The sequence below is a fragment of the Perca fluviatilis genome, chromosome 7 (assembly GCF_010015445.1).
Source record: "Perca fluviatilis chromosome 7, GENO_Pfluv_1.0, whole genome shotgun sequence".
Taxonomy (NCBI): domain Eukaryota; kingdom Metazoa; phylum Chordata; class Actinopteri; order Perciformes; family Percidae; genus Perca; species Perca fluviatilis.
The window spans coordinates 2,777,233-2,789,375 of record NC_053118.1 but is presented as its reverse complement, the minus strand read 5'-3'; the positions used below and the strand labels follow the sequence as shown (position 1 = coordinate 2,789,375).

The 12,143-nt window shown below is 42.2% G+C and overlaps 1 protein-coding gene across 4 annotated transcripts in view; it reads left to right on the top strand.

The window, feature by feature from the left end:
- The window catches only part of usp45 (ubiquitin specific peptidase 45), a 90,860-nt gene that overhangs the window by 28,652 nt on the left and 50,065 nt on the right, over window positions 1–12,143 (top strand). For all 4 annotated transcript variants that reach the window (XM_039805969.1, XM_039805970.1, XM_039805967.1 and 1 more), the window contains exons 6-7: window positions 9,891–10,042; window positions 11,037–11,132. In XM_039805969.1, coding sequence (XP_039661903.1) covers window positions 9,891–10,042; window positions 11,037–11,132 — 248 coding nt within the window. The remainder of the gene's footprint in view (window positions 1–9,890; window positions 10,043–11,036; window positions 11,133–12,143) is intronic.

Sequence of the window (12,143 nt, the reverse complement as noted above, 5' to 3'; positions counted from 1 at the left end):
TGCTTCCGGTGATTCTGCCGTCCGTCATGGCGTCGTCACGTGGTCGTGGTCACGTGTTTGCAAGGGGTCTATTGCAAACTAGCTACTTTTCCATTAGTGAAAATATGAGTGCAGAGAATGTTATGAACAAGGTTATTACAGTGTACGTTTTTACAGTGTTTTGGCTGATTCAAAGAGAAGAGAAGGGTACGCAGTTATTAGGGTTCCTCATTCAATACACTCATGGCTTGGCCCGACCGTAGCGCTCTTTTTTAACATTCAAACCGTATGGGAAATTAAACCGGTTTACCAGATCAACTGGTACACCGCCCAGCACTGCGTGTCAATACACTGTCTCTGATCATCATGCTGTCCTCTTTACTATCCCCACCTCTCTCCCTAGGCAACGTACTACACGTACAATTACATTTCGAAACATCAAATCAGTGTGCACCCCAGTCCTAACAATTGTGTTAGCCACCCACTTGACCACCAAAACAGCACTGACCACAGTGGACGCCATGGCAGCCCACTACAACACTGCTCTGTCTCTGAGCCCAGACTTTCTCGCCCCCCTTAAAACCTGTATTTTCTCCTTCACCCATTACCTGTTCGCTCCATGAAAGCCTCTGGTCGCCGACTGGAAAGACTTTATCAAAGAACTGACCTCACTGTCCACCTGGAGGCCTACAAAGAACATGTGAACTCCTACAAAAAAGCTCTTTCTAAAGCCAAGACAAATGATTGCATCACCCTCATTTGCACCAGCAAAACTACCCCAGAATGCTGTTTTCCACTATTAACCGCCTGCTATGCCCCATTGACACCCACCATCATCTGGTTGAACCTGATTGTTGCACCAAGTTCCTGGATTTCTTTCAGGCCGAAGTGGATCTTATCTATCAGCAACTCCTGGTGTGTGCCCCATCCACTTCTAATTCCAATCAACCACAGGACATTGCTCCCTCCCCTGCTCATCTGCCTCAGCGCTGCCTCTACTCCTTCACGCCTTTGGACAACCATCTAGTGACCAAGCTGATCACAAAAGCAAAGGCTTCCACCTGCTCCCTGGATCCAATGCCTACAGCCCTGGTCAAAGCATGTCTGCCTGTCCTGTGTCCCATCATGGTGGATGTCATCAACTGCTCCTTGGAATCTGACCTACTACCCACCTACTTTAAAACTGCCTCAGTTACCCCTATACTCAAGAAGCTAGCATCGGATCCAGAGGATGCAAACAACTATCGGCCAATCTCCAACCTTCCATTCCTTGAAAGGCGCTATATAAATGAAAGTTATTATTATTAGGGGTCCAAGCCCGAGGGGGCAAGGGAACCGCGTGTCGTGGAACCAGCGGAGCGTGGAACCCTATTGTTTTTCTAAGGATTTTTTTTCTTCTTCTTCTTCTTCTTCTTCTTCTTCTTCTTCTCCGTGTAAAACTCCGACTGCAACCTAAACCGTACATGGTGGGGGGTTGCCCTTTTCAGGACTGGTCCAAAACCCCGCAAGGACCTCAGGCGCAAACATTCACCCATTTCCACCACCAGGTGGCGCTATAGCAGACAAAAACGCGTTTGGTCCTATAACTCCCACATCGTACACCCGATATTCAAAAACCATACATCCACGCGTTCCCTGGATCCAACTGAATCACGTGATATAGGCCACGCCCATTTCCGCCCAGACTTTTATGTGTGAAAAATCGTGATTTATCAAAAACCTACTTTTTCGAACTCCTCCTAGACCGTGCGACTGATCTGCACAAAACTTGGACCGTAACATCTCCAGACTGACCTGACTAAAAGTTATGGAAAGAATTTTTATACGATAAAAATTGCGCATATAACGCACAAACAAATTTGTGTAGCTAACTATGAAAACACCAACTTTGGCATATCTCAGCCAAAATAAATGCTACCAACCCCAAACTTTAGATTATTCTTTGGCATGCCCCTCTGGAGAGGTCCCCATGCGTTTTACCAAAATTGGTCACTCAGGGGTGCTCACAATTTCAAAAAGTTTAAATCATACGAGGCGCGCATCCGATTTATACGAAATTTGATGGGTACCATCTGTGGCCAATTCTGAGGCCAACCCTAGAATGGAGTACCGAGGGGTCAAAGTGGGCGTGGCCTATGGGACCCAATGTGACCAAACTCTAGATTCACCACTTACACTAATGTGAACAACTTTAAATTTACAGGGTAGATGGACAATGGGCCGTGGATCAAACCTACCAAAAATTAAACATGTGGACCACTAGGTGGCGCTATAATGGTTTTTTGTCATTAACACCCACAATACACATCACACATTAGAAATTCTTACATCCACGTGTTCCTTGAATGATGCTGAATTGCCTGATATAGGCCAAGCCCATTTCCGCGCAAACGTTTTTTCGCAGTGTCGCGCAACGTGCAAAACCAACTTTTTCGAACTCGTCCTAGGCTGTGCGACCGATCTGCACGAAACCTGGTAGTTAGCATCTCCAGATGGACCTGACAAAAATTTATGGAAATCATTTTGCTATGTTAAAGTATGCCAATTTGACAACCAAACAAATTGTCCCAGCTAGCTACCACACACGTATCATATCATATCTCTGTTAAAGTTAAAGTTATCACCAAATGACTTGAGATCCTTGTTCAATATTCCACTACGATGCTCCGTACCAAATTTGGCGAAGATCGGCCTTTAGGGGGCGCTATAAGCAACGTTTATTTGTTTTCCCGCCAATTTTCTCAATGCATTTCAATGGGAAATTTGCAATTGCAATATCTCTGCCACAGTAAAAGCAATCAACACGAAATTTGTGGTGCTCATTCGGCATGGCGTTCCGAGACTCCGTACCAAATTTGGCGTAGATCGGCCATTAGGGGGCGCTATAATAAAATAAAAGTGTTTTGCCCTGTTAATCAACGTTAATGGAATATTTGCAATGGGAATGTATCAAAGACCTTGCAGGTCACACTTCTCAATATTTACTGATGTTTACCTCCTACCGTTATGTTTTGGTTTTCGCTTTCGCGTGCTCCCCTGGTTTTATATATATTAAAACAAACTTCTTAACAAACCTGACAAAGTTTCTACAACCTTCACAGTGGACAAATATTACTCTTTTCTCCCACTTTTTCAATCCAAAATCGAAACCATTCATACACCCTAATACCGTGCAATAAAACATTGCAGTTGGTGCTAAGTGGAGAGTCTGTCAAAGTGTGATTGGTTACGTCGGTGGCATTGATTCTTAATTTCCCACGAAGTTGATCGTGGTCCCGGGTCAGTTAAACTTCTCATCTCCAATCCTATCTGTATTTGTGAGGAAGCTGGCTGTCCTGAGTTGAAAGCCTACTTTAGGGCTTCATTATCGAGTTAATAGCCGCGTGTGCTCATATCGGCTGCTGTCGATTTCCTAAGGTTCTGAAATGCAAACAACTTTTGACTACTTTATTTTTTTTAAACGTTGTGCGCCTGTTAGCACCCTCGGAGGAAAACATCAATTGGCGCCTATGACACCATTTACAACAACCTGACCACCTCCCCTGCTCTTTCAACAACCACACCTGCCGGTACCTCCACCCTCTAAGTCACTCTCTCATTTCTCTCTGCTGTCCCCTGTGGTCAGGGGGGTTAAGAAGTTTGTTTATTGTAGAGAATTGTTAAAGCTACTCTGTATATGCATGGAGAGGCACTGTTAACCACTACATTTGCAACGGCAGAGTACCCCAGACCTCGGGCATCAAAGCTCTCGATATTCACCAACGTTTCCCCCCCCTATGTAATGCTTCGGGTCCCGCATTGGCACAGCTTTGCGGGTCATCGGGGGCGATTTGCGCGGCTTCCCTGGTGCGTCACGTACGACTGGAATCGGAGGCGAATGGCATCGGAGGCGAATGGCATCGGAGGCGAATGGCACCGGAGGCGAATGGCATCGGAGGCTTGGGCCCCGTCATAACTGCTTGCAGTTCTAGTTATTATTATTATTATTATTATTACTACAGTAATAACTTTCATTTAGCAAAAAAAAAACTTAATGGTTTTTTATTAAATTCCTTCAAAGTCTTCAATACATATAAGTCTGGACAGACATGAATGTAAACTGCAACTTGACTGGTTGGTGGAGGCATACAACCACAAGGCAGTATTTCTAGTTTGTCATGTGATGTGGCCAGTAGAGCAGTTACTGTTCCACTGTTGGTGTATTCAAAGATGCTCCAACATCTGAGATTTTAGAGACAGTTCCTGAAAGAAATTTTATTTGCAATATAAAGAATCTTTCGTGAAATGTCAAAAAAACTTTTAAAGTTAATTTCCATCTTCTCTGGAAGGTAGAAACTCAATCTAAAACTTTATGACACACATCGAAAACATTTTTTTTTTATTCAATGGGCTTAAACATCATGAGCATTTACCAGAACCATAAGATAAAAAAGAAAAATGGTACTGCTCACAATATTGCTTAAAATAATCATAAGAGTACTTACACAATTTTGAATTCTTATTAAAAGATAGTTAATTCTTACCAATTCCTACCAAGGTAATATCAATCAAATATTAAAGGGGTGATAGAAGGCAAAACCGATTTTACCTTGTCATAGTTGAATAACGACAGTTCGGTGGGTAAATAGGACATACATAGAAGCTCAAAATCCCATTGACACCCCTTTACTATGAAAATCTCATATTTTGAAACTGCCGCTGAAAACGGGCGAATCTCAACAAAGCTAGAAGCTTACGTAACCATCCCAAGACCTGTACCTTTGTCACGCCCATGGGTGTATTAAGAGAACGGTCACGCCCCAACATTTACATAGGCTACACAACTGACCTGAGATCAGGTAGTCTTCTGAATCTAGGTCGCGCAGATCTTTGCTATTCCATTACAAAATTCACTTCTGAGTTTTTTTTATGCGAGAAATCAACTATGTAGAGGTCAAATGTGGGCCGTTTCACGAAAATTGATGTCTAATTGCAAATTTTGTCTGACTGTGTGTCGGAGTTCAGCGGCCGGTGCTGCCTGGGTTGCTGCCTCGCCGCCCGGCCTGCCTTCCTTCACACACCCCGGCCTGCTGTGAGCTCGATTGAGCTCCGTCACGGCTGGCAGCCCGCGGCACTCCATACCCGCGCAAAGTCACCGTTTTGTGGGTTAATGGACTACCAAACGCTGCTGCCTGGACAGAGCTCCAGGGCCTGCAGCTCCCCTCTTCCTGCTAAATGGCCGGTGTGTGTGAGTGAGAGCGCGGTCAACGAGCTTGTTACGCCAGCAATCTCTTACCACAGGTTCTAGTTAATCTTATAATGTGTGTAATTATAATATGTTGAGTTATTTAAACAAACGATCGGTGAAATAAATGCCTCTTGTCTGTGAGTCTCATTGATAGAGCCTGGATGGAGCTCTATCAATTAGAGCTAGCTGGTCTCCTCTTAGAATTCCTCTGAAATTCACAAAAATTTATAAAATTGAAATCGGACACCATTGTTAGCTTTGTAAGACCTTGGGATAGCTGTGATATAAGTGCCGTGACGAAATTCAGCGCTTATTTCTACGTCCCATGTTTTCTGATATAAAACAAAAATTGAAAACAGGTCAATTTGACCAGAAGTCAACACAAGGGTTAAGGGTTCCGGACGTCACACTTGTTTTCTCATTAATGCCTGTATAGATGTATGAATATTATTGAACCCCCGTTGTTTTTCTACTCACTCACCAGATTAACGCCAGTTAAATTAGAAGTGATAATATTTAATATCTTTTGGAAATTGAACTTAATGCCTTAATTGAAAAACAAAAAAAAAAAAATTCAGTCTTTGAGAACACCAATTTTCTTTGTGAATGAATAATGTATCGTAAATAAATAAATGTTCTTCCTTAAAATAGAGGGGGCATTAGTCAGTACACTCCTATGTTAAATTCCCATAGAGGCAGGCAGATGTTTATTTTTAAAGGCCAGTTATTTCATGGATCCAGGATACTATGCATCCTGATAAAGTTCCCTTGGCCTTTGGAATTCAAATAGCCCCACATCATCACATACCCTTCACCATACCTACAGATTGGCATGGGGTACTTTCCATAAAATTATCTCTCAATGCAAATCAAACCGGCTATTAGGCTAACTGAAATAAAACCAACGTGTGTATGTGACAATGTGTAGTCAACGTGGATTTGTTTAAATGAAAAATAAATTTTCTCCTTAACATCCGCTGACGCTCCCGTAGCTCCGAACGGGCTCATCCCTTATATATATGTCAATGGCTCATCCCTCCCCCCGCGCGTTTGCCATAGAGATACACAAACAACATGGCAGCGACTGGGACTAACATTAATTATTTTATTTTTAATTATTAACCAGTCGTTTCATTACTTACTTATCCGTAATCTCCGCCGAAATGACCGGCCGCTCGCGGTGCACTGTCCCCGGCTGAGAGTCACCTATTCTCGGTAACTGAACCACCAGCTACAGCTGACCTGAAGGAGCTCCATGCGGGGCACCAGAGGCCGTGTTGAGGAATTCTTTTGCGGCTCAACACATCTACTAAATGCTGCTGATACAACCGAGCTGTGACGGAGGTCAGTAGCGGCTTAAACAACTTGCAATCGCCGCTGTGTAGCACGGAGCTCCGCTTCGACGTTTGTTTTTATCGCTACGAAGGAGCTTGCTACAGGTATGCTACATTCAAGAGACCATGGGAGGTTAACGTACGTTACTCAGCAACAGGTGAAAATAGGGGCAAGGCTGCGCAATAACGTTAAAATGATTTGAACTTTTAGCGAGGAACGAGAAGTGAATTACCACCTGTATGTGTGAAAACAGCTTTATCTCACTCATCCGTTTTGTTGTTGAATATATAGCCCCCAAAAAAAAAACCAATTTATATTTCCACAAAATTGGCATGAATAATCATAATGGTACATGCCCCATGTGTGTGTATGAGTCAAAACAAAATAAAACTTGTTTTGAACAATTTCTTTGTCATCTGCAGATTGATTTTAAGTAGAGGGAGAAAAAAATCGATTTAAATCTTAAATCGGATTTTTTTTGAAAAAATCGGGGATTTTATTTTTAGGCCATATCGCCCAGCCCTACTAGTTACCCACTAAACTGTCATTATTCAACTATGACAAGGTAAAATCAGTTTTGCATTCTATCACCCCTTTAAGGTCAATATCCAAAAGATGATTTTTTTATTCCTCTTTTTAGTCAACTTTAGCATGGGTTCCTATACTCATGAGCAGCACTGTGAGTTAATGTATGTTGTGCCAAAGAGATCAGAAGCACCATGTATTACTATGTATTACTATACTGAGCTTGTCATTCATCATAGAGCCCAAGATATCCTGCATGAAGCCAACTGGCTGGGATTTTCTAGATATGACAAACTTTTCTAATATCATATTGAGTGAACAGCTCTATGCCTCAATAAGCACCTTCTAACTTCTATTCATTGCCTTACTCATCTCCCTCCCTTAACTAACAAATCCATTAGCACCACCTCCATTTCTTCATTCGCTCTGAATGTAATGTTACAGCCATTCTTTCCCCAACTGCAACTACCAATTCAACATAGAAAGCAGTGAAAAATCTAATTTTCATTTATTGAAGACTATAATATTACAATAGTCTTTAAATTAGTGTTACCTTTAAATTATCCATATTTTGTCCAGCTTGCATGATAGACATGCTTCAACTCATGACATTTGTAGTAGTGTTTTAGCGGATGCCATTACACTGAATTGCATATTTTGTTCTACATTGTATATTAATCACTGGTTGTTTTTTCTGACTTAATTATACTTTAAGTCAGTGGTTCCCAACCTTTTTTCCTTGGTGCCCCCCCTACTCATGTCTAAGAAAAGCTGAGCCCCCTCCCCCCCCGAAACCGAAGTTGAGGTAACTCTCAAGATAGAGCCTTACTTTCTTTTTTGATACAGTGGAGTTATCAGCACTCTTACGTTTCTCCGCCATGTTTTATTCATAAAATAGTGATGCCGTGGCGGCAGGAAAAACGAGGATACAACAAAAGATATAGTTTTCATACAGACTTTTGTATACATTATATATTATAGTGTATTATCATAATTTGTTTAACATGTCAAATATATTTTTTTTACCTCAACCTCAAACCAGATAAAGACTTGCGCCCCCCCTGTGATCTTTGCCATCCCCCCTGGGGTTGCCCGGTAAGGCATGGATACCCGACCCGAGGCTGACGGGTCCCGACGGGCTGGACCGGGTTCGGACAGATATTTAGAAATTATGGCTCGGTCACATCAGCGCGATAAGGCATTTGTTGTAAATGGTGCTGCGGCTCCTTTTAAGAGAGCTCAGTGTGTGTGTGTGTGTGTGTGTGTGTGTGTGTGTGTGTGTGTGTGTGTGTGTGTGTGAGGTAAGTGGGCAGAAGAGAGATAGCCTAGAGAAAGAGGAAGCATGCGTGTTGTAGATAATGCAACCGGAGCAGAGTTAGTGGTTATTCATGTTATAACGTGGGCCCTGGAGGTAATGAGTCTCTCCTGGTTTTCTGATCACGGTCGGAAACGAAGCGATCAGGAGAGGTTAACACATTGAACATTTTAACAGCTGATTAACGTGCGCTTGTTGCCCCGTGTGCGCTGATGCGCTCATCTGTTGACATTTCCGAATGCCTTCCTACAGTTGCTTAATAAAAGCTTTCCACAAACGTAGCCTACATGTGTCATTAGTATGAGGCAAAACAAATGAGATTTTAACTGTGTCGGGCTCGAGCCGGGTTCGGACACGGCTCTGTTGGACACGGGCCGGCCTCGGACAGAAAAATTCGGCCCAATCCGGACTCTAGTGCCCGGACCCCAGGTTGGGAACCACTGCTTTAAGTGTTCTGTGTGAATGTGTAAGTTGTTAGAGGAGAACAGGAGTCTCTATCAACAGATCAGTGGCAAAAAACCTAATGCCTTGCTTAGAGCTAATGTAAATTTTTGTCTCTCCTGACCATTATGGCACTTGGGTAACAATGCAAAGTTTAGAAAAACGTAGAAATATCCATTATGTGATCACTAGTTACAAAGAGTATGGCAGCAAAGGGTCGCTTTGCTCCTTTGAAACTTGCTGACAGGTAATGGTTTTGACAGAATACACATTCCATTTAACTCAACACATTTTGTGCATGAGGGCTTGAACCCTCTTCTACTTTAATCTCCATTTTCAGGATTCCTTACGAGTAAGCAAATCAGTAACTACTAACGTGTCAGTAACACTGTTATTGGTATTGTGTCATCATGGTGTTGGCTTTTTTGCTAGCTGCTGGCACACCATTAGTTCGCACAGCTACACTACCTACTCTAGGCTGTCCCCCAGCAGACTATCTGTATGTCACCGTTAGATTCTGACCATCTGTGTCTGATTTACTGTTAAATGTTAGTTTTCATTGGTGATCAGGAGTAACAGCTGGCTCTGGAGAGCCATCTCTCTAACCCCAGCCCCCACCCCTTCCTCACTAACCAGTGGAAACTTCTACAGCTGTCATCTGCTTTCCCAAATGACCCAGCTTTCCTTCCAGCTGCCATCCCAGCACCCTGCTCCCAGCCCTAGTCTCGCTTCAAGGCTAAGCCCAATTTTTTTTCTGTATCCTGCCACAATCTCAATCTAAGGGAGGCCGACTTCTACCCTCAATTCCAACCAAATTACCAACTCAGCCACCATCTCAGCTCTATCTTGAAGCTTGGCTGCCAATTCTTAATACAAAAAAGACAACAACCTTAAAGTAAAAGCAAAATCAGGGTTTAGAAACTGAATCTTTTGTCAATTTCAAAGACCACCCACACACAATATCCCCCGTTATGTATCTGTAATTTCCAGGCTTGTATTTCTATTGAATAATTTTACAAATATACATTATTGCATCACTGACCTGTTTTGTTTTTTTCTGTGTTCCAGGAGCATCACCCAAGATCATCAAGCTGCAAGAGGAACCATCAGATTACACTGACTCGCCTAAGGGCAAGAGCCCAGCCATCAACAGCACCTTGGTCCCTGTCAAAGGCATAAATAACCTTGGTAACACCTGCTTCTTCAATGCTGTTATGCAGGTTGGTATAACTATGAGTTGGTTCAAACATGAACATTTTCTGTGCGTGTGTGTGTCTATACTGTTAGGGCATTTTATTGTGCATTATGAAATATGGTGCAGTTATATTACAATATTTAGTCAAAATAAATACTGAAGGAAATCGCACAAGTAGGTGTGATGCACACTGTTATAATACATCTGAAGCATGAATACATTTCTTAAAGGTGGATTCCCAGGTTTTCTCTGGTCGTGTCATGGTGACTTCAAACCAACATGCCTCTTCAACAATGAAGCAGGGTTTTTTCCGCCATTTTGTTCATCACCCTCAGGGCCTTCCTCGTTGATTGAAATTTGAGTGAGCGCGCTTTACATGGTTTTCCCTCCCTCTGCCTCCCCTCTCCCTGTCTATTTGTATTGTCTTCTTGAAAATTGCAATCTTTTTGGTGAAAACACATAGTTGTCAAAGGGTGAGCTGTGTCTGCATTCACAATGCCAGCTCCATTGTGTGTTTTCCATAGCAACTGTCTTCATTGCCAGGATGTGACAAGGAAAAGGGAAGGAAAAGATGTTTCTCTAACATGAAGGGGCAGTGACTGCTTCAGACTATCTCCTCACCAAGGACCTTCTCGTCATTTCAAACTCACAGATCATAGATAGATTTGAAAGCCTCTAACATTTCACAAGGGTATTTTACTGTAATGGACGACATTGGATTGCTACAAGCTTAGTATCAATACAGTTTAATATCTTCGAAGGATTATAACTTTTTGTTCACTTTTCTTGTCGACAAAATTGTTGTTTGGTCTTTTAATTTGATGAATCGTAAAACCACTGTATATGATCGATTTGATGATCCAATGATTTTATGAATAATGCTAATACATAATACATGCAACATTTGTTGATCTTATGAACAATACCTTTACCCATTGCCATTCAATGCATAGATGGATTGAAAATTGTTAATGAAATGTTAGTAAAACAGTCTTAAAATGATTCTTTTCTCTCCACAGAACCTGTCTCAGACACACATGCTCATCGACCTCATCCAGGAAGTGAAGGACAAAGGCTACAAACTGAGGATCAGCCCCACTATCGATACCAGTGTGGTACAGTCTGCTGTCCATCTCTTCTACTTCTTAAGCTATAGCGGGGTTTACCTGGGATTTAGGTGCAAATTAACTCATACGCTCAATTTCACATTTTGGTGACGTCAGGCAATTATTTGCACGAAGCTTAGTGGTTATCTGTTGCAGCAAGGGAGCGATCACTAAATCTCCATAACTTGGAGGAGTGACTTGTCGCTAAAATGACAATTGCTGGACCACCTTAAAGGTCATCCCACCTTAAGTTAGTTAGCCTCTGCTAAAGTTGTTGCTAGCTTCGTGGCTGCTAAGCCCCTTCACTTTAACCAGCAGGTAGCAAGTAAGACCGGGAACATGGCTTGGGTCTTGAGGAGTTGTAGCATTTATTCACCGGCAGATAAACTGTACACAGACTGCACTGCTACGTTCACAGCTATAACGTTACCTACATGGACACTCATTCCTCTCTTTTTGCCTCTCTCTCTCCATGTGTGGGCTGCAGCTGCTGCCCTGTGCACAACATGCAGTGTGTGTGTGTGGGGGGTGGGATTTGACACTGTTTGTGCCACTGTGTACGCGAACCATCATGCGGCACTCGTGCAGAAGACGATTGTCTTTACATTCATAAGCTTAGGCGGTGCGCCTACACTGTGTAATGGCAGGAAAAACCCTGTGTTGTCTCCTCCAAACTAAACAATAGATTGAACAAATCAAAAATGACTTTGCTTTTGAAATGATCATCCTAATGCTGCAGACTAGTTCAACGTTGTTCCCCGTTTGCATTCATTAGATCAGTCACAGCTGACTCTGATAATACATAGTTTTAATTAATTAATTGAAAATGGATCCTATGTAAAGTAAATGTTTTGGTATTTTGGCAACTTTCGGTCTAATTTTAAAACGTGTTTTATGAAGTAAATTTGAAACTTCTTTATGAGCATTTGTGAAAATTTTTATTTTGTTGTTATTGTAGTTTTGACTTTTTTAAATATCATCCTAATTAATAGAAGTAAATAATTAAAACTAAAGTAATTC